We start from the raw sequence: 21,446 nt of genomic DNA on the forward strand, positions 1-21,446 counted from the left end.
GTAAACTACCAGCAATAATATCTAATATTTTTAAAGCACTTTATCTCTCCTCAGTCATAACCAAGCTTATCTTGTCTCACTGAAACATAAATATAGACAGGCAGAGCACGTCGGGGTCAGGGTCGGTCAACACACCAGCAAGGTTTTCTTCAGTACACGGGTTCGATGTTTTGAGCCTTCTGTACTCTCTCTCTCTCTCTCTCTCTCTCTCTCGGTCATTCACCAGTCCGTGGGCACACTGCCAAATGTGCCTTTATCTGGTTCATGACACAGATAACTACTGCTGGGCCTCTGTGACGCAGCCTTAGTGTTGATGTGACAGACAGACAGACAGACAGACAGACCAAAAAACATGGATTTATGAAATGTTGTCATCTTAAATATTCATTACTTGGGCTTGTATCTGTACCTGTACATCTATGTGTACCTGTACTTGTATTTGCATTTGTACCTCTGTTTTAACTGTACCTGTCATTGTACCTGGCGACCATAATTTTGTTTTAATTAGTAAAAGGTGTGTGGAGGCCGCGTACACCATTGTTATTATAATAATCACCAGTATCATTATTTTCACCTTTTTCATCATCATTACCACCACCACCATCATCATCATTACAAACATCATCATCATCATCTTCATCATCATCATCATCACTACAATCATCATCATCATCATCACTACAATCATCATCATCATCATCATCTTCACTACAATCATCATCATCACTACTGTACAATCATCATACGTATCATCATCATCACTATCATCATCATCATCATCATCATTGGCTCATATCCGCATTATTTATCCATTATTTTCTGCAAATTAATGTCTTTTTCCTCTTCTTCCTCTTTTTCTCCTCCTCCTCCTCTCACCCCACCCATCACCTCGAGTACACACACACATTTAGGCACAGATCCTGGTCATCGTGTCTTTAGCGGCCCCTGGTGGCGGCTTCTTCTCCTAACGGTATAAGCCAGGTGTGGTGGTAGTGGGTGGAGGGGGATGGTGGTGGTAATGGTTAGTAGCGGGTGGTGGTGGTCGGTGGAAGGGATGGTTGTGGGTGGGGGTGCCCTCTCTCTCTCTCTCTCTCTCTCTCTCTCTGACATACTTCTTATTCAACCTTCAATTTAACTTTGATGAAATACCAACACGCACAGGTAAAAACTCACCTCTGTATCACTTGTCTTAAGTCCTATATTACCATAACACTATATTATTGTAAGTTCAAGTTTGTAATCCCATGTGATGATCGATGTACTGTATCTGATTCTCGACTTAGTGTCATAAATAAGTAAAGGTTAATTTAGACTATTATCTCAAGATACGTAAGATGACGACTTAGCGGTGAGTGACTCTTTAATAAGGTGAGGTAGTAATTTTGTCAGTCTGTGTCCTTGATTCCTCTTCTGATGTCACAGTAGAGTAACAGAAACCATTTTGGGCACTAATACCCCCGCCCCCCCACCCCCCACCCAAGCTTAGGACCTGCACGACGGAGGGATGGTTTGAGTGTTAAGATCTTCGTTGATTGTGTTGGGTTCGGTATGGTTGGGTTGGGTTCGGTTAAATTGAGTTGGGTTTGGTTCGGTTGGGTTAGATTAGATAAGGTTTAGTTAGTTCAGCTTCATATATAGGTTGGACGGATATATGAGTGATAGAGGTTAGGCCTGGTCCAATAGGCCCGCGGCAGTTTCCTCCATGCTCATGTTCTTAAGTTAGGTTTGGTTAGTTTAAGAATGGTTAAGATGGGTTAGGTTACCGTAGATTGGGTTGCGTCGAGTTAAGTTAGCCTAGATTTTTACCCTAATTAACGTCCCCATAATTACAATTCAACTCCGACACGAAAAGAGATTCTCCGTAATTTTTACGTTAATCATTCTCCATAAACACGGCTGAGAGTGTAAATTCAGCGGAAAGTTTGATTGACTTCTCGTTGCCACAGAGCTCCACCAAGACACGTTCTCACATCTCCAGTTAACGGGTGTAGATATAACGTTAGAGCAGCTGAGAACGTGTGGTTTTATCGGCCCTGCAGTGAACCAGTTAGACACGAGGTATTATTTGAGTATGTTGACAGTTAGTGACATTCTCACATAACCAGTTAGGAGAAAAAAAATTAGCTGCCCAATAATGTCTGAGAAGCCATCTTTGAATTGTAGCTTATTGAGTCAGTTACACACGTTCTCATATCCGCCACAGTTAGGAGGAAAATTAGCATTAGGATTCTTTGAGAATTTACCTGGAGAGAGTAGTTTTTTCTCTCATCTCCAGGTATTAAATAAATTATATGATGAACTTTCATGAACCCAGATTATCCAGGTGCCTCAGGTCAGGGCGTATCTCCTGGCCTCAGCATCAAGGTCACCTGAGATTATTGAGTTCAGTTGTTGAGCTAACCAAATAATTAGGCCCGATGGAGAGGATATATATATATATATATATATATATATATATATATATATATATATATATATATATATATATGCAGTAAAACACTGTAGGAACTTGGTGTTTTCTTTTTCCTTGTGGTTATCAGCATATACCTGGATCACGCGCACCGACAGTGATTTATTTGTATATATATATATATATATATATATATATATATATATATATATATATATATATATATATATATATATATATATATATATATATATATATATATATATATATATATATATATTATATACAGGGAGTTTTACAGAGACGCTGAGAGAGATCGATAGAATTAGAGAGATGTAAGGAGAATTAGAAAAACGTAGAGAGAGTTAGAAAGAGGTAGAGAGACGTATTGGGAATCAGAGAGAGACGTTGGATGATGTGAGAAGATACAAGTGACGAGTACACCGCTAGTCATCGCCGGCCGACCATAGCTGATTACAGTTACCTCTCTCCCCCTGAGTGTGTGTGTGAGTGAGTGTGTGTGTGCATGTGTGTGTGTGTGTGTGTGTGTGTGTGTGTGTGTGTGTGAGACAGATATAGAAAGGTAGACAGATAAACAAACATAGAGAGAAGGGAGAAGGGAGTTTTACCAGTAAACCCATAGTAAAACCCTCCCTCCCTCCCTCTCCCTATCCCTCCAAAACAAAAGCCACGAAACAAAACAAAACAAAACCAAATGCCCCTCTTCCCCCTCTCTCATCCTCCTTAAGTAACAATTGACGATAAAATCACTACATCTGAGGACGATCGAATCCGCTAAAGCAGTTTGCTGACCCAGAGAAACACGATGCTCGTTTATCAAGTCAAGTGGCTTCCTGACGAACGAGCTCTGTCGTCTATACATCTTATTGTTTAATTGCTTTCTTTGTGTCGTCTGTACATCAGCTGTTTCTTGTTTACAGTCATCTATACACCAGCTAATTGTTTACATTGTGTAGTCTTGCTATTTTCGTTTTGTAGAAATGAGTCTCTCTCTCTCTCTCTCTCTCTCTCTCTCTCTCTCCTTTTTTCGTTTTCTTTCTTTTCCTCTTTAATCTTTTTCAATTTCCTTCAATTTTCCCTTTTTCTTGTATTTCATTTGTTTTTTCTTAGTTCTTTATTTAGTGTCGTATTCGTTTGTTTTAATTGTTTCTTCTTTCATCTCATTTCTTTATTCCTGCCCTTCACTATATACTTTTTCTTGAGTCTATTTTCACACACACACACACAGACATATCCTCGGCCCCTGCCCACCTCGCACAGTCCGCCACTACAACCAAATTCAGCCCATAAGAGCCCGCACTGATAGATATAAGAATAGCACCATCCCATCTATTGTTAAAATAATAAACAACTCCTGATTTATGTACTGTACAGCCCTGTAAATGTATTGAACGTATTTTATTATGTCTAAATCACATTTAAATTTGTATATTTTCAGCCACCGGCTGTAACTCTATTAATAAACCGTTTATTTTTATTATTATTATTTATTATTACACACACACACACACACACACACACACACACACACACACACACACACACACACACACACCATGGGCGTGGGAGGCGTGTTAACCCACTATACTCCATAAGCTCTCCAGGGCGTGACGTAGGTGGCGTGAATGTGTGACGACTTCTAATGGTGCGCGGAATGTGTTACACTCACTCATGCTCCCTAATACTCCCTCACACTCTCACACTTCATCACACTCCCTTACACTCCCTCACAATCCTCGATATTCATTCACACTCCCTTATACTCCTGATACTCCCTTGAACTCCCTCACATTCCCCTATTCTCTCCCACATTAACCCTCACTCATCATAGAAATTCCCTCTCCTTCTCTTCCCTGTCCTTCTCTTCCCTCTCTCCTTCCTCCTCCCTTTACTCTTACACTACTCTCTTCCCTCATTCATTTCCTCCTCCTTGTTTGCTTATTCCTTTTTATCCTGTTTCCTCATTTCCCTCCCTTGTCCCCACTCCTTCGCCTCCCCATGACCCCAATAATAAACACAACATATATCAACTTTATGCATAATACATACGAAACAAGGCAATCAAAGAGAGTCTGGCAGTTCCGGGTCATGATGGTTCGCAATGGGATGGTGCCATGACGGTGAACTTAACCTAATCAAACATGATTTAATCTAACCTAGCATGATTTAGCCTAATCTAACTTAAACTAACATGATTCATCCTAACGCTGGGTAGTTTCAAATATAGGTTTGACGGATGTATGGGCGGTAGGGGTTGGGTGTAAAAGGAGCTGCCTCGTTTGGGCCAATCGGCCCGCTGCAGTTTCCTCCATTCTTATGTTCTTATGTTCTTAAGTAATCTAACATGATTCAGCATAATCGAACTCAACATGATTTAACTAATCTAACCTAACATGATTCAACCTAACCTATCATGACCTAATCAACCTAACCTAATCTAACCTAACCCATCATGACCTAACCAATTTAACCCAACCTAAGGCAATTTTTAGTCGGCCAAGAGTTTAATTGCATAAGTGAGAACCATTGAGCCTAATGGGAGCGCGCGCACTTAACATTCAATAGTTGGGTGACTGAAAAGTTTGTGACATACTACAACTTGTGCGCAGTGGAATAGTTGGCCAACTCTCATGTGATTGTTGGTTTCAACTTGTGCGAGCGCACAAGCAGCGGACTTTTGGTCGACTCTCACCTCAGTCCGAAGGCGAACACTTATTTTCTTGCCTTTAAAGTTTCGAGAAGTCCATAATACAACTGTAATAAATTGACCAACTGTAAATTGCAAGTGCTCGGGAATTCAAGTCGGCCAACAGTTTCGTCGGCTGGTGCGTGTGAAAAAACGAATTGGCCAATAAACAATCGGCCCCCTCCTCTTGTTTTCATTCCTTCTCTTCCCGTTTTCCTTCTTTTCTCTATGTCCTCTTTCCTCGACCGTCTCCCAGTGACTTCCTCCTCCTCTTCCTCCTCTTCTTCTTCTTCCTCCTCCTCTTCTTCCTCCCGCCTCCTCCTCCTCATTCGCCTATTCCTTCTCCTCCTCCCCCTCCTCCCTCGCTCCCAAGGTTTACATACAATCAGCTGACTACAAGTTATACCAAGTGCTAGTGTTGTGTGGTAGACAGAAAATAAACAAATAATGTCACTGTTTTGGGGGCGTCCACTGGTGATTACCATAATTATCGAAGGTTTAATTAGCACCTGCGTGTATTAGTCAGTGTGTGTGTGTGTCTGTTTGTTTGTCTGTCTGTGTAATTATCATTCTTTAACGGGATAATGTATAAAGCATTAGCTCACCCACGAAAAAAGTACCCAACACATAAATCACAAAAGGCTACAGAATTTTATCACAATACATACTTTCACAAGATACTACTGCTACTACTACTACTACTACTACTACTACTAATAATAATAATAATAATAATAATAATATAAAAAAAACATCGCCAAGACCGTGTTGTTACGGTCCACAGGTTCCAACACTATACTGTACTGTACGCCCAAGGGTGTTGTCTCTTACTATGGATCGGTTCAGACTCTAATTAAACCCACCCTGATGATCCACTTACCTATATTATGGTGTTTATATTTACAAAAGACTTAGTAACCTAATTCTACGCCCTGTTTAAAGGCTTTATTACTAATATTTACCCTCCAATTATCTTCATCATAAGTTAATGCATAATGCCATATTCTTATTCTTTTATCTTTGAGTGGTACAATAACCTACATTACTCCTTGTTAGAAAATGTTAAATGTAGGTGATGTTTTATGGTTAGTGTTGGGCTGTTTACAGTAACACCTGTTAATTGTCTTACCTGAGAAAGTATTATTAGATGTTACCTGTGTTACCTGTATGTTAATGTTACCTGTGTTACCTGTATGTTAGTCTATTTATCTGTGTGTCTGACTGTCTCTATGTCTTTTATGTCTATCTATATATCTGTCTATATATTTGTGTCTGCTTGTGTGAAGCTCTCTCTCTCTCTCTCTCTCTCTCTCTCTCTCTCTCTCTCTCTCTCTCTCTCTCTCTTCTTCCCTCTACACACACACACACACACACACACAGGGATGGGAAAGAAAGGGAGGGAGAGATGGAGGGGCAGGTGGTGATCACATGAAGTAGGAAAGGAACAGATGAAAGGGAGCGAACTCGTAACAATGGTTTTAAATTAGACAAATTCAGATTTAGTCGCGAGATGGGTAAACATTGGTCTGGAAATAGAGAAGTGGATGAGTGGACCAAGTTACCAAACATCATTATTGACTCGAATACGATGGATAGGTTCAAATATAGGTTGGATGGATATATGAGCGATAGGGGTTGGGGTGCAAACGGGGCTGCCCAGTATGGGCCAATAGGCCCTCTGGAGTTTCCTCCATTCTTATGTTCTTATGTTCTTAGGGGAGAGTTGGAGGTAAGTGGAAGAGGAGAAGGGTAGGGAAGGAATGTTGGAAGGTGAGAAAAAGAAAGAGTAAGAGGAAGAAAATGAATGAAAAAAGAGAAGGGAAAGGATGAAAAGAGGTAGAGGAAATGAAGAAAAGGAGTTAATAAAAGGAAGGGAAGAAAAGATAAGGAAGAGAAAGAGAAAAGAGTTAGTGGTGAAGACGGGAGAGACAGAGAGAAAGAGAGATGGGGAGACAGATAAATAGATATATAGATCGAGAGATAAAACAAGAACGGAAAGAAAGATGAAAAAGAGACAGAGAGAGAGAGAGAGAGACGAAGATGGGAAAACTAGAGAGCGAGATGGGGGAAAGAATGAATCAGGAGTAAGGTATTCCTAGCCCCGCCTTCCTGACACACTCCTTCCTGACACACACGCACCCCTTACCTCACCCCACCCCCGGTTCTACTTTCTCCAGGATAACACAACAGGATACAACTGAATCACCCCCCGCCCTCACAAAACCCTCCCTTCCTCTCCACCTCCCTCCTCAACTAACTGACAACGCTCCTTATATTCCCGAGTCGGGTGTCTTCTTCTTCTTCTTCTTCTTCTTCTTCTTCTTCTTCTTCTTCTTCTTCTTCTTCTTCTTCTTCTTCTTCTTCTTCTTCTTCTTTCTTTCTTTCATTCTTTATTTTTTCTTTCTTTCTTCTTATTCTATAGTGAAGAAGTCGACCAAGATAAGCACATTTCACCACTCAACCTCTTGGAAAACTTCCATACTTAAGCCCTCTTCCCCACCTCCCCACCTTCGCCTTAGCCCGTTATAGAGGAAACGGGAATCTGTGTTTGTTTATTTACATTCTGGAACACGTTCTTGGAATTCTGTTTGGGGGGAGGGAAGGGGGGAAGAGAGAGGAGGAAAGAGAGGAGGGAGCGGTTTGCGGTTGATAAGTTTAATTTCTGTAATGTTACCTCTCTCTCTCGCTCTCTCTCTCTCCGTTCAACAGCTGGTCGTCGTCATCTACATGTAACACGTCATGTTCACGCCATCTGTGTATCTTACAAAAACCACCTGTCTGAAGTAGCCAGGTGGTGGAGGCAATAGGTGGTCATATGGTCGTCTTCGTCATCATGTGGTCATCAATCGTCGAGTGACCTTTGTCGTATGGTCGTGTCCCTTGTCGTCTTGTCGTCTCCTTTATGTGGTCGCCTTCCTCATCGTGTGGTCGTGTTCCGCGTCGTGTGGTCGTGCTCCGCGTCGTGTGGTCTTTGTGGTCGTCTTCCTCATCATGCAGTCATCATGGTCGTGTGGTGATTGTGGTCTAGTCCTCCAGAAGGAAGTAATGAACCCAACGTAGTAACTCACGGAAGTTCCTGTCATCACCACCACCTGCTGCTCCCGCTGCTGCCGTTAACCCACCTGAACCATGATCTGTGCAGACAGACAGATAGATAGATAGATAGATAGATAGAAAGATAGATAGATAGATAGGGAGAGTGGTAGGGTAGACGGAGGCAGGTAGTGCCAGTGACACAGCAGTACACGGGGTTGGTCTCCTGTGGGTGGTCTTAGAAGTTAAACTTCCAATTTAGGACCTTTGGAGATGTGTTCCAGACATACCCCAAAAAAAAAATAAAGGACTTGGGATACTGAAGTTAAGAAAGTGGGCTTGGGGGCAAGCTAATGAGTGGGCTAGTGGGTGGGCTGGTGAGTGGACTAGGGGGTGGGCTGGTGAGTGGGCAAAATAGGCGAGAGTCTTGTGAAACTTCGTCGGACATATTGCAGCACGCGAGCATTAACAAAGTATTTTAGCTATTTATTAGAAAAAAATATCATTCTACCAGCACCTTAAGAACTAAGTCTGGACGTGTCAAGGTGATAACAATGAGTTGATAAAGAAATTGGTATCACGTTCATCAAGGGAGTCGTAGGCGGAAACACGACAGGATGTAGCAAGTCTTGGTAAACAGCTGTACTCGTAGGTAATGCCAGCCACACCACATGTCTCCTAACAGGTTATAATACTGGATGTCAGCTGGTAGCATGAAACGGGGTGTTGTATGCCAGTGTCGGTGTGTGTGTGTGTGTGAAAAGGGGTCTTGCTTGCCAGGGTGTATGTGTGAAACAGTCTTGTATGCCAGTGTATGTGTATTAAACAAGATTTTTCAGAACTCATTCACAAAATAAAATTAGAATTTTAAGTATGCACTTTGTGGTTAGTATTTGTCGTGGCAACTGATCTGTTAAGTCGCTCATCATTTGTTTATTAGCGGTGAGATGGCCATGTGTGTGTGTGTGTGTGTGTGTGTGTGTGTGTGTGTGTGTGTGTGTTGCCTTCAAACATAAAGGTGCTGATAATTTTCTCACTTAATATTTACAACTGTTGATATACGGATTTATGAGACAAGAGGCGTGAAATTATTAAACGTAAGATAATAAGCATTAAATTATGATCAACTGAAGAAAAAAAAAGACATAAATCATCTAATATACACCAACTGTCAGCTCACATTACTGTTTACACCAAGTCATCACTTCGGGCGTTCAGTCAAAAGTTTGTATTTTTAATGATCAAACTCCTACAAATATCATCTACTAACGCCTGTATTGACGTGAAACTTAATGTAATGAAAAATCTTTATGGGAGAACAACCCAGAAAATTATTCTTTCTCTTAAGTGTGTGTGTGTGTGTGTGTGTGGAGGAGGGGAGGGGTAGAGAAGAGAGGGAGCGGGGGAGGGGTACTGATAATGACTTGCAAGTTTAGGTAAGGGGCCACGGTGACCAGATGACGCCTCCCGCTCGCCTTCCCCTCCCCCTCCTCCTTCCTTCCTTCCTCCATTACTCCTCCCTCCTCCCTTCCCCCTCCTTTACCCACCACCAGGTTACCACCCCTGTCACCTACCCCCCGTCCCTCTTTCCCTTCCCCTTCCTCCTTTTCCGCCCCCTATTCTCTCTCTCCTTTACCCCTCCCTCTCTTCGAATGAATTTCTCTCTTCAATAACACACACACACACACACACCAGATAATATCATACTTTTACCTTTAAATCATTAATCTGTAGTCAACGATAACACTAGTACCCCATATAGCACAGATGGAACACAACACATTTCAGGTAAGATATATAACATTAATAATTGATGTGGGAAATATTAAAAATGTTTTATATACAGGAAGAGTCAAGTAGGTGTTAAAATGTCTCGGGGAAGAGATAAGAAGAACTGGTTTTGATTGGAAGCAAAACGGCGCAAGGATGTATGAGTTCGTTTTAGGAAGAATTAAACTTTTTTTTTTAAAGCAGAACTACATGAAGGAAGTGTAATATTCCCGTGGTTACTTTTAATATTCATGGAAGTTGTAGTAAGAGAAGTGAAAGCAAGAGTAATGAAGGAAGAGGCTAGTTCGGTGACTAAACAACATGATGTAAATGAGAGATGAATCAGCTGCTGTTTACTTATGACGCTGTTCTTGTGGGCGATGCAGAAGAAAAGTTACACGCTTTAAATAATGAGTTGGGAAGAATATGTATTACATGAGAGTTACAGTGAATGTGAGGAAGAGTAAAGTGATGAAAATAGAGGTAGAGAGAACATGAAAAGAAATATTAATTTGAATGGAGATATTATGGAAGGATTTATTTGTTTAGGTATCAGGGAACTGTTGCTCAGTAAATGGAGCTTTGATTGATAATAACATTGTATAAATCAGAGGATAGGGAGAGAGGAAGACCAAGAAAGAGATAAATGGTAAAAGGATGGGGTGAAAGACGCACTACAAGTAATGGACACCCAGGAAGCAGCGGTGTTCGTGAATGAGTGGACAGCATCATGGTGTCCAGTGATTGTTTGGGGGAAAGACGTGTTGCTGATTGCCGATGCTGACGTGTGTGTGTGTGTGTGAGAGAGAGAGAGAGAGAGAGAGAGAGAGAGAGAGAGAGAGAGAGAGAGAGAGCCTAAACCCATTGGCCCTTCTTAGATAGAGAGGGAGACGGGGAGGGGGGGTCTCAACCCACTGGCCTCAGCATTACCCTGAGAAACTGAGTCATTACCACTGGGAACTTTCGTATCACCCCAATAGATAAAACCGCTACATCCCTCACCTTCTTCTCTCAACAACCCCCCCTCGTCTCCCTCCATCATCTCCCTTTTTCAACACCTCCCACTCCCTCACCTCCTTCGCCCTCTATCTCTTACCTCCCTCATCTTCCTCACCCTCCCACACCAACAAATGGGCTACAATCTCTCACAGGTTCTCACTGGAGATGTGAGAACCTATCTTAACTGCCTCTCTCCTAAGCCTCGACACAGAGAAGAGACCTTAAAATGGCGTCAGATGTACACAGTGCCTCTGAGTCACCAGATAACCTTCTTTTAACCCCGTAATTACGAAAAAATAAGATGATAGCTCTTTGAAATTACAACACAAAGATAATAACTTAAGAGGGGTTGAAATTACGAACAAGTAGAATGCATACATACATACATACATGCACACATACATATTTAGTAAAACAGTCATACGGGATTACAGGTATACAATTATACATAGATAGTTGATTTATAATAACTCACATCTTTGAGAATTCTGAGAGAACACCCCTTAAGAACACCCTGTGTAAGAGAGACAGAGAGAACACCCCTTAAGAACACCTTGAAAGACAGAGAGAACACTCCTTAAGAACACCCTATAAGAGAGACAGAGAGAACATCCTGTAAGAAAGACAGAGAAAACACTCTTTAAGAACATCCTGTAAGAGAGACAGAGAGAACACCCTTTAAGAACATCATTGTAAGAGAGACAGAGAGAACACCCTTTAAGAACATCCTGAAAGACAGAGAGATCACCCTTTAAGAACATCATTGTGCAGAACACTGCCGTTCATGCCATCGTGGAGTTGACTCAAAATGGCGATGAACTTTGGTGGGCAACCAAAACGGCTGAGGGTCCGCCAGAGAGCTTCCCTGTTGACCGAGTCGAAGGCAATATACAGGTCACGACGCTGTTCTCTACGCTTTTCCAATATCTGACGGGCAGTAAAAATCATGTCAGTGGTGCCACGTGATGGTCTGAAGCCTCATTGAAATTCTGGAAGGAAGTTTTCCGCCTCAGGAAGAAGTCTGTTTAGGAGGACTCGAGCGATATTCTTGCCAGCTAGGGAGAGCAGCGAGATCCCGCAGTAGTTGCCACAGCCTGACTGGTCTTCTCTGTTCTTATGAATATTGACAATGGAGGCATCTTTAAGAGCTTGAGGGATTTCCTCCTTTTCCCATATATTGTCCAGGAGAGAGTGGAGACGGCTGGTAAGCAGAGGTCCTCCTGCTTTATACACCTCGGCTGAGATTCTATCAGGCCCTGAGGTTTTGTTATTTTCCACCTGTTTAATGACAGTAGCTACCTCTTCTAGGGATGGGGTATAGCTGAGGTGGGTCAGCCATAGATGCTGGAGGACCTGCTGGGTAGTCAGGACATCCACATTGGTGTTTCAGTTAAGCAATGAATGGCAGTGCTCTTTTCAGCGTTGAAGGAGGCCTTCGTCTTCTTTAATTATGTAGTTACCGTCAGATGAGCGAAAGGGGGCTATGCCACGAGTGACTGGCCCATAAAATGTTTTAGTGGAGATGACAAATTCGCGCATCTTGTGCTGATCTGTAAGTTTTTTGTTTCACATACTTTATTTTTAAGCCAGTCGTTCTTTAGATTGCAAAGTTCCTGACGGGCTGGCGCTTTCTTCTTGCTGATGGTATAAACTTTGGTGAGAGACTAAGGGTTGTTCTGCCAGTCTGTAAAAGCAGCACGTTTATCATTGATGAGTACTTTGATTGCCTGGTAATTTTCATCAAACCAGTCCTGGTGTATTCGTTTGATCTGGCCGAGGGTCTCTCTGCAAGTTTTTGTCATAACAGTGTTTAGAGTATCCCATTCAGCACTGGGATTCACGTTGTTTGCTGTTATGGTTGTTTATAAGCCCATGTTCGAGCTGCTCTCTGAAAGCATGTGGTGCCTTTGGATCCTCCAGATGCTTCGTATTAAAACCTCTTCTTGAGGCTTGTTGCCTTCGCCTTTTTGGGGCGACGTGAAGTGAGAGCTTGGATCTGACCAGTCGATGATCGGTGTCACAGTGGTCTGAGGCACGCATGGCACAATGATGTAGCCAATGAGATGCCAGTGTTTGGGTCGTGGGTTTTGCCACGAACCCTTGAACTTGTCGGCCTGCCTAAACAAGGTATTGGTGATAGTGAGGTTGTGAGTAGCACACTTGTTGAGGAGGAGAAGGCCATTGGAATTACACTTGCCTAGTCCATTTCTACCTATGGTTCCCTGCCAAATGTTAACATCTCTGCCAACTCTGGCATTGAAGTCACCAAGGAGCACAACCTTGTCTTTTCTGGGAATAGAGGTTAACAATCTATCGAGGTCGGTGTATATGGCCTCCTTGATGTCATCCTCTGCATCCAGTATTGGGGCGTATGCACTGATGAAGAAAGCATGATGTGAGTGGTTCTGTGGGACTCGAAGCGTCATGAGGCGCTCGTTGATCCCAATAGGCATTTTAGTTAGCCTGTGTAGGATGCGTTGGCGGATGGCAAAGCCAACTTCATAAATGCGGTTTCTCTCTGCTGCAGGCTTACCCTTCCAGAAAAAGGTGAAGCCAGTCTCCAGTTCTGTGAGCTGGCCCACATCTGGGAGCTGGGAGTCACTGATGGCTGCTATGTCGATGTTATACCTAGCCAGCCCTTTTGCCACAAGCTCGGTTCTTCTTTCAGGACGTGCATTTGTGCCAGTATCCAGAAGGGTCCTGACATTCCATGCAGCGACCAGAAGAGGCTGTATGGTTTGTTTTTGTTTGGATCTGTGATTTTTATTGTGTTTTCGACCTCTTAAGTATGACCTTACTGGGTGCAGTTGCCGAGTCAATTTGGGTTTTTAGGCAGGCTATGTTTAAGGCACCTTTTCTAGCCCCTTCCCCATGTAGGGTGAGCGGAGTGGCTCCTCGGAAGGGCTGCTCAGTCGCACAGACAGGACCGGATTGCATTTCTGCATAGATCCCAGTGCTGAAACTACCATCTTATCTATGCCGCCCCTGTGCAGAGCTGTGACTAGAGACTTCCGGCAGTCATCTCTGCCTGTCCCGTCGCCACTTGTTTGTCGCCATAGGACTTTTGGGGGCTATAAGGGGTTTTTGATGATAATGAGAGGTATGAGGAGCTGGGTGATGGCTGTGCGTGAATTGATTTATGTGGTGAGGCAGGAGCGCAGGCTGCAACCACATATCTTGGCTCTCCCTTTTCCTGATCCAGTGGTGCAAGTGTTGCAACGACTGGTGAGAAGGAGAGTTGCAATGGGCTGCGATAGTCCAGTTTGTTTTGTTTCGCCTTAGTAGCCTGTCCATCAGGCATTGCCTTCGTCCGCCGGTGTAGTCGCTGGGTTTCCATGGATGTCATCTGCATGCCAGAGCACCGACTCCTCCGCCAGATACTCTTCTGGCAGCTGCCCGAGGCAAACCGCAATCCCTGAGGACAATGCAAAAGGTACTAAGACCAGCTCAGAATGACGCTCAAAAAATGTAACATTCCTCCAAAGGATCTTGAAACTATTGCATCCAACCGTAGTAATGGCGCTCCACCTGTACCCAAGGTGACAAACATCACGAGAACGAGCGTAATAGGGCCAGATGTACATGTAGGGAAAGGGAACACAATCGCACTCCCAGAGACCTCCTACCCAATCCAGAGCTGTCCTACCTAATGTATGATAGAATCTGCGGGTCAAGGATCGGACTCCACAGCAACATCCAGTGGCACCGCCGACAACATCCCTAGTTCACCACTCGGTATCATCATCGATTTCATAATGAAACAAAGTCGTCGTCGGCTACGACGGACAGCCTTAAGCAATAAGAATATGTGTGTGTGTGTGTGTGTGTGTGTGTGTGTATGTGTGTTTTGCAAGATGATTAATATTGAGCTTAATGGAGGGAATATGTGGAAATAACGATTTTAATGGGGAATGGGATATATGTGATTATGGGTGGAGAAAATATAAATGATAGGTGGATTTAGTGGCGATAATAGGGAGATATTCTATAGGGTGGCCCTAAAGATAAATTACGAGAGAAATGTATAGGGCTAACAATGGGTAATGGTGTTCTCTATGATAATGGGGAGCTAATCGGTGTATAATGGAATAACATAAATTTTTATTAACCTATTAGTTTACCCCTATTATATAATACTAATAACACTCTAATTTAACACCATTATCCTTCTGTATACTGTATTTTTTCTCCTCGTATGTGATCGCCACCTCCTGTTCTTCCTCCTTTTCCCCATTCTCCACTTCTTCCTCCAGTATACACCCTCTTCCTCCTCCTCCTCCTCCTCCACCTTCCCTTCCATCTTTACCTCCTCCTCCAGTACACAACATATCTCCAGTATATAACCTAACCTCCTCCTCCATCTCGTCCTCCAGGCTGGTGTTGTGGATTCCCAGGTGCTCCTTCACACTCCACCGTCACCTTCTCCGACAACAGACTCGACTCGAACACGGTGGCCACGTACGCCTGCGACCGTGGCTTCGAACTGCTAGGACCTGCCAGGAAGATCTGTGCTGAGAATGGCACTTGGACCCCAGCTGGCATCCCCTTCTGTGGTGAGTACGGTGCTTCCTTGTCTCCCACTCCTAGCAAGAGAGATGTTGTGTATCTCTCTCTTGATGTTTCTTCTGACTATCTCTCACTCCTAGCTAGAGATATGTTGCCTGATTATCTCTGACTCCTTGTTACACAGATGTTGCCTGATTATCTCTCACTCTTAGTTAGAGAGATATTGTCCGACTATCTCTCACTCCGAGCCGAATGTATCTCTCTCGCTTTCATATTGTTGAAGACTTGAGTATTTACTAGTTGCTTAGCATCGTCTTTCCTCTCGGAATAACCATGCATTCACAAGTTTTCGTCTTTAAGGTTGAAATTCCCGTAAAATCAAATAATTTCTCGCCTCAATCATACACGATTGTGGATAAGCGCTATCTTGATCCTGCACTATGACCGGCTGTTCATTTCCTGTGTTGTGGTATTTTGATGGAATATATGAAGGGGACTTTCGACTTCATGTATTTTAAGAAAGTGGGTTAGCACTGAATTGGCCTCGAGTGTGAGTGTAGGTAAAAGGGTCAGAAGACAACCCACTTCCTGTTCTTTTACCTCCACTTCCTCTTCTTTCTACTGCTCCTCTTGTTCTTCGTCCTCTTCCTCTCTTACCATCTCTTTCACATCAGCTTTGCCCTGACCACCTACCTACACGGCTCTCAACCAAACATAACCTAACCTAAACTAACCCAATATTTGACTTCATGTTACTACCAGAGAGAGAGAGAGGAGGGGGGAGGAGGGTAACTTGAAGGAGACCCACAAGACAGTAATTAACGGCGTCTCTCTGTATCTTGTGTCGTTTTCTGTATGTCTGTCTGTCTGTTTTTCTGTATTTCTGTCTTTCAGTCTGTCAGTTTGTCTGTCTGCTTACCTGTCTTTCTGTTCTTTTCTATCTTCACTATCTCTATCTACTTCCACGAATCTATTTAGTGAATGTTTTTTGTCTGTCTCTCTGACCTGTCTGTCTGTCTGTTCTTATCTTACCTTCACTATCTTTATCTATTTCCTCGAATCTATTTATTTAAATGTTCTCTCTCTCTCCCCTATTTATCGATTCCCTAATTAATTTTCTATTTTTTTGGTAAATAGGTTAGGTTAGGTTAGAAAAAGAAAAAGAAGAATCATAAGAAAATATAAGCAAAAGGAAAAGAAGAAAAAGACCGGTAGTATACGTCAGCTTCGTCTCCAGAGCAAAAACCAAAGACAATTTACCCCCAAATCAAGGTAAAACTCCCTCTTTAAGCAGGCCACGGCTCCAAGGTCCACCTTGACCTCCGAGGAGTAGTCTTGTGCCGTTGTCGCTTGAGGAGGAACTGGTTGTGATGTTACACTATTTTTTGTTGTGTGTGTGTGTGTGTGTGTGTGTGTGTGTGTGTGTGTGTGTGTGTGTGTGTGTGTGTGTTTGAACTGATCACATCACGCTATCAATACAGGTAACATAACATTGATTACAGATGTGCAGATGTACTCAAGTAACTAGTACAGTGTAGTGCCTTGTCTTGCAGTAAGGATAGCAGGCTCTTGCCCGAGGCACGCGCATTCCACCAAGATGTAAATTGGCACCCTTCTTTTTATTAAGGAACCTAAAGTGGTCCAGTGCAGTACCGGATACACTGGTCCTCACTCTGCTATATATCAATCAGCCCACGCGACACACCGTCTTAATGTAGGTCAAGCGCCTGCAAGCAAGCACAGAGATGCGCTGAATTATGGTTAGGTTAAGTTTTAAGTTAGAATAGGTTAGCGATAGGTCAGATTAGGTTTGTTTAGGTCAGGTTAGATATAGTCAAGGGTAGGTTACGCTACGTTAGGTATCGTTAAGTTTAGGTTTGGTTACAGCCCCCGTATAACCCTGAATTCATTAACACTTTAATATGTGTTAGTACCGTTGACACTGACGCCAGCTGTTGCCAGGTGAGGGTGGGAGGTGTGTTGCAGAGAACAAGTGTGTTAACCATCTCGGTAAACCTAATTACTTCCACTACCAAGTGTATTACACCTTAGTTTTTGTTATATTCTAACATAACCTAACCTAACCCTCCCATTAAGCGTTAAGGTGCTTAAACATCAGGTGAAATAAGCTGGAGGGGGGAGGAGCCTAAGTATCCTAAGATCCCACTATATACTAAGTCTTGGGAACACTAGGAGGCAGCCTGGTCGACACTGTACTCGACCACCTTCACTTCCTCAACTGTAAACTTACCTACCTATTTACACCTAGGTGGGCTGGGGGTGCCCCGGGATTGAACGAGCGACCTTTATGACAGAAGACGAGTGTTGTATCCGCTTGACCACCACACCTTTGATATTATTAGTGCTCTCTCTCTCTCTCTCTGTCAGATTCATTGTTAATAGCTATATTTGGTGTTTTCTTCTTCTCTGTACTGGTATTATTACTCTTCTTCCTCTTCCTCCTCTTCTTCTCTTCTTCCTCTTCATCCTCTTCTTCTCTTCTTCCTCTTCTTCCTACTCTTCCACTATACAGAACCAGGCCATCCCCAACTAACCAAATATAGCCAATATTGACGAAGTGAGTCAATGATTATTTAGGTTTCCCCCTCGAGGAAATAGTCAGTTCAATTATCTCCAATAGAGTGCTTGTGGAGTGACGCATTCTGGATGGTCGATATTCAGGTCATGTTTGTTAGAGGAAGTGTTTTTGATGATGTAATGAAAGATAGACAGATAGATAGATATACAGAGAGAGAGAGAGAGAGAGAGAGAGAGAGAGAGAGAGAGAGAGAGAGAGACGTCAGACTCACAGGATCAAGGTAACAGGCTAGACTTAACCCACACCGCGCCACAAACCGTAAAAAATCTCATAACGGTGAAAATAAGACGATTATTGGAGGTATTTTCACCAACATGTACTACTACTCTCTGTGGGGGTTAACGGGACGTGTTGGCTCTCGCTTCAAGGTCTTCAATTGTCAAGGTAATACTCGATTATATTACAATTTTCATGAGGTTACGATAATGAGAGGTAGTGTAAGAGAGGCAGCTCTCTCTCTCTCTCTCTCTTTCATTATGACATTGACAGCTATGGGGAGGTGTGAGGTATAATTAATGTGGATATTACCTTATAATTTTAAGATTTTTTTTTAGATGCATAACTCAGTTCCCCGCTAGAGCTCTCTCTCTTTCTAAATATATAAATATATATATATATATATATATATATATATATATATATATATATATATATATATATATATATATATATATATATATATATATATATATATATATATTCCTGTTTTCGTTCTTTCTGTCTCATCTTAGTAACCGAACGTTGGTGGGAACTTGACTACCTCTGACCTCTGGGACGCCTCCATTAGTTGCGGCTCTGTTAACTCAACGCTGTTTATGTTGTAATCTGAACACAGTTCCTACCTTCACACATATTTACTTATTCGGTTAGGTTCGGTTAGGTTATGTTAAGTTTGGTTAGGTTAGGCTAGGTTAGTTAAGAGGGAATATGTTTGTTAGGTAGGTGTTGATGGTGATTGTGTTGTTGATGGTACCTAATATTGACCTTACCCTATATACGGAACCTAATCCTCACCCCCTCCCTCCGTTACTCACCACTCGTGCATGGCCTACCCTCTTCCATACACACACCCCTTACACCCCTCCCCACCCCCTCTCTTCCTACTCTCGCCTTTCCCATCCGTCACGATCCGTTACGCCAGTTCGTCACAATGTCACGGGAGTTGACTTTGAAGGAGGGAGATAAGGTGTCTATATCACAGCTCAGTGCCACCCACGTCCTCCCTGTGTCACGTCACCCGCGTCACCCCGGTGCTACGCCTCCCATGTCACCCCTGCAACACGTCACCCTCGTCACCTCTGCGTCACGCCACACACGTCACCTCTGCGTCACACACACATACACACACACACACACACACACACACACACACATCCACCCACCAATATCCAACTACCAACCCATACCGACATAAACACATATTCACCCACCCACCCCTCAGGTGTCTTGCTTGAGCAGGTGAGAATTGTGGGTCACCCAAAGCAAGAAAGAGCCGGTCTGAGATTTCTACTGCCGGGGGCGTTGAAGTTCCTGGTGGTGGTGGTAGAGGTAGTAGTGGTGTTGATAGTATCGTTGGTGATGGTGGTGGTCGCTGTGGTGGTGGTAGTGGTAATAGTGGTGGTAGTGTTAGTGATGGTGATGATGGTGGTAATGTTGTTGGTGATGGTGATGATGGTTGGCAGGGTCAGCTCCAACAACCACGGCATACCTGACATTCTGGTTCACTTGCCCTGACCGCGTTACATACCTGTCATTGACGGTGACTCCACACAAACACACACACCCACACACACTAGTTAATGAGTTAACTTGACACCTGTACCTAAGTTACCTGCCTGTGTTAGGCATGTGGTTTAACTCATTGCCTGCTAATTGGCTGAGGTTAAATTAGGTTAGGCTTTAGTGAGGTTAAATTTACGTTAGAGAAAGGTAGTTATGTTAGGTTAGGATAGCGTTAGGGTAGGTTTGATTAAGTTAGGTTAGGTTAGCGTTAGATTAACGTTAGGTTAGGTTAGGTGAGGTTAATGTTCAGGTGAATTAAGGTGACCAAAAAGCCTTCACGTGATTGGTATTAGAACAATTAATGAACACCAACCCGTCATCCCAGTAACAGTGGAGAACGGCAAATTTAACGGAGAAAACATAAAAGGTTAACCGTAAATAAACAGGAAACTCATCATATATATTGCGGAAGTAAAGATTGTAACATAAACAGGAACTCACTGAAGAACATCTTGGTGTTAAGAAAACATGGCGCTGTGGAGAGGAACACCTGGTGAACGGTGGTTAATAACCCTGGCTACCTGCCAGTCTTAGATACATTATAATAATATAGTTCAATTTTTAATCTACTGCATACAGATAACAGAAAATGATAACAGTAATAATGACAACAACAACAACTATACTACTACTGCTACTTCTACTATTAATACTACTACTACAACTACTGCTAATAATAATAATAATAATAATAAAATACACACAAGCATCCTAAAACAACAGGTAAACCACACATAACACACCTGTGGCTGGTAGACCTCAACAGAGCAGACCTCTTCAATTTAGTGGATCCCCTGTCTATAGAAGCAGCTGTTGTCTCTACCGGGTTGTATGATTGACGTGCTATGCCCACTGTATAAGTCGACCAGATGTGTATGTGTTAAATCATGATTGTGGTAGATGGTGGAAGATGATAGAATAGTGACTGATAGATATTGAAGGGATGGACGAAGGGGGGAGGGAGGGTAAATAGGGGGAGGAGGATGGGAAAGGGAAGGGATGAGGGAGGACGAGGATGATCGTTTACTTAGATTTATTTGATATTACAATTATGTCAGGTTTTTTGACTTCCTGGACACACACACACACAGACACACACACACACACACACACACAATCAATCCTTTACGTAGAATACATAATACACAAAGCATGTAAATAGTACTCTAGATAGACAGACAAACAGACAGACAGACAGATAGATAGATAGATACATACATAGACTGCAAGTATACAAAAAAATAGTACTACACAATGTTCACTAAGACACGGTCCTGAATTATCATTCATAATAAGAGTAGTTAACGTGTGTGTGTGTGTGTGATAGTTACTATATATAATGTGTTGTGTGGGAGCTCGACTTCCGTATGTAATCAGGTGGCGCTACTTGCCGTTAGCCGCCCAGTGAGAAACCTTCTGGTGCAACTTGGTGGTCTGGCCTCTACTACCACCATTACTGTTATTACTGCCACCACCACTACCACCATTACTGTTGTTACTCCCACCACCACTACCATCATTAATTCTGTTACTACTACTGCTACCACCACTACCACCATTACTTTTGTTAATACTACTACTACTACTACCACCAATACTGTTATTACTACTACTACTACTATTACCACTATTACTTTTGT

General features: G+C 42.7%; 1 protein-coding gene across 3 annotated transcripts in view; it reads left to right on the forward strand.

The window, feature by feature from the left end:
• Window positions 1–21,446, forward strand: part of LOC121869850 — a 122,874-nt gene that overhangs the window by 4,902 nt on the left and 96,526 nt on the right. For all 3 annotated transcript variants that reach the window (XM_042371421.1, XM_042371426.1, XM_042371431.1), the window contains exon 2: window positions 15,293–15,472. In XM_042371421.1, the coding sequence (XP_042227355.1) occupies window positions 15,293–15,472 (180 nt within the window). The remainder of the gene's footprint in view (window positions 1–15,292; window positions 15,473–21,446) is intronic.

The sequence above is a fragment of the Homarus americanus genome, unplaced genomic scaffold, assembly GCF_018991925.1.
Source record: "Homarus americanus isolate GMGI-L3 unplaced genomic scaffold, GMGI_Hamer_2.0 scaffold32583, whole genome shotgun sequence".
Taxonomy (NCBI): Eukaryota; Metazoa; Arthropoda; class Malacostraca; order Decapoda; family Nephropidae; genus Homarus; species Homarus americanus.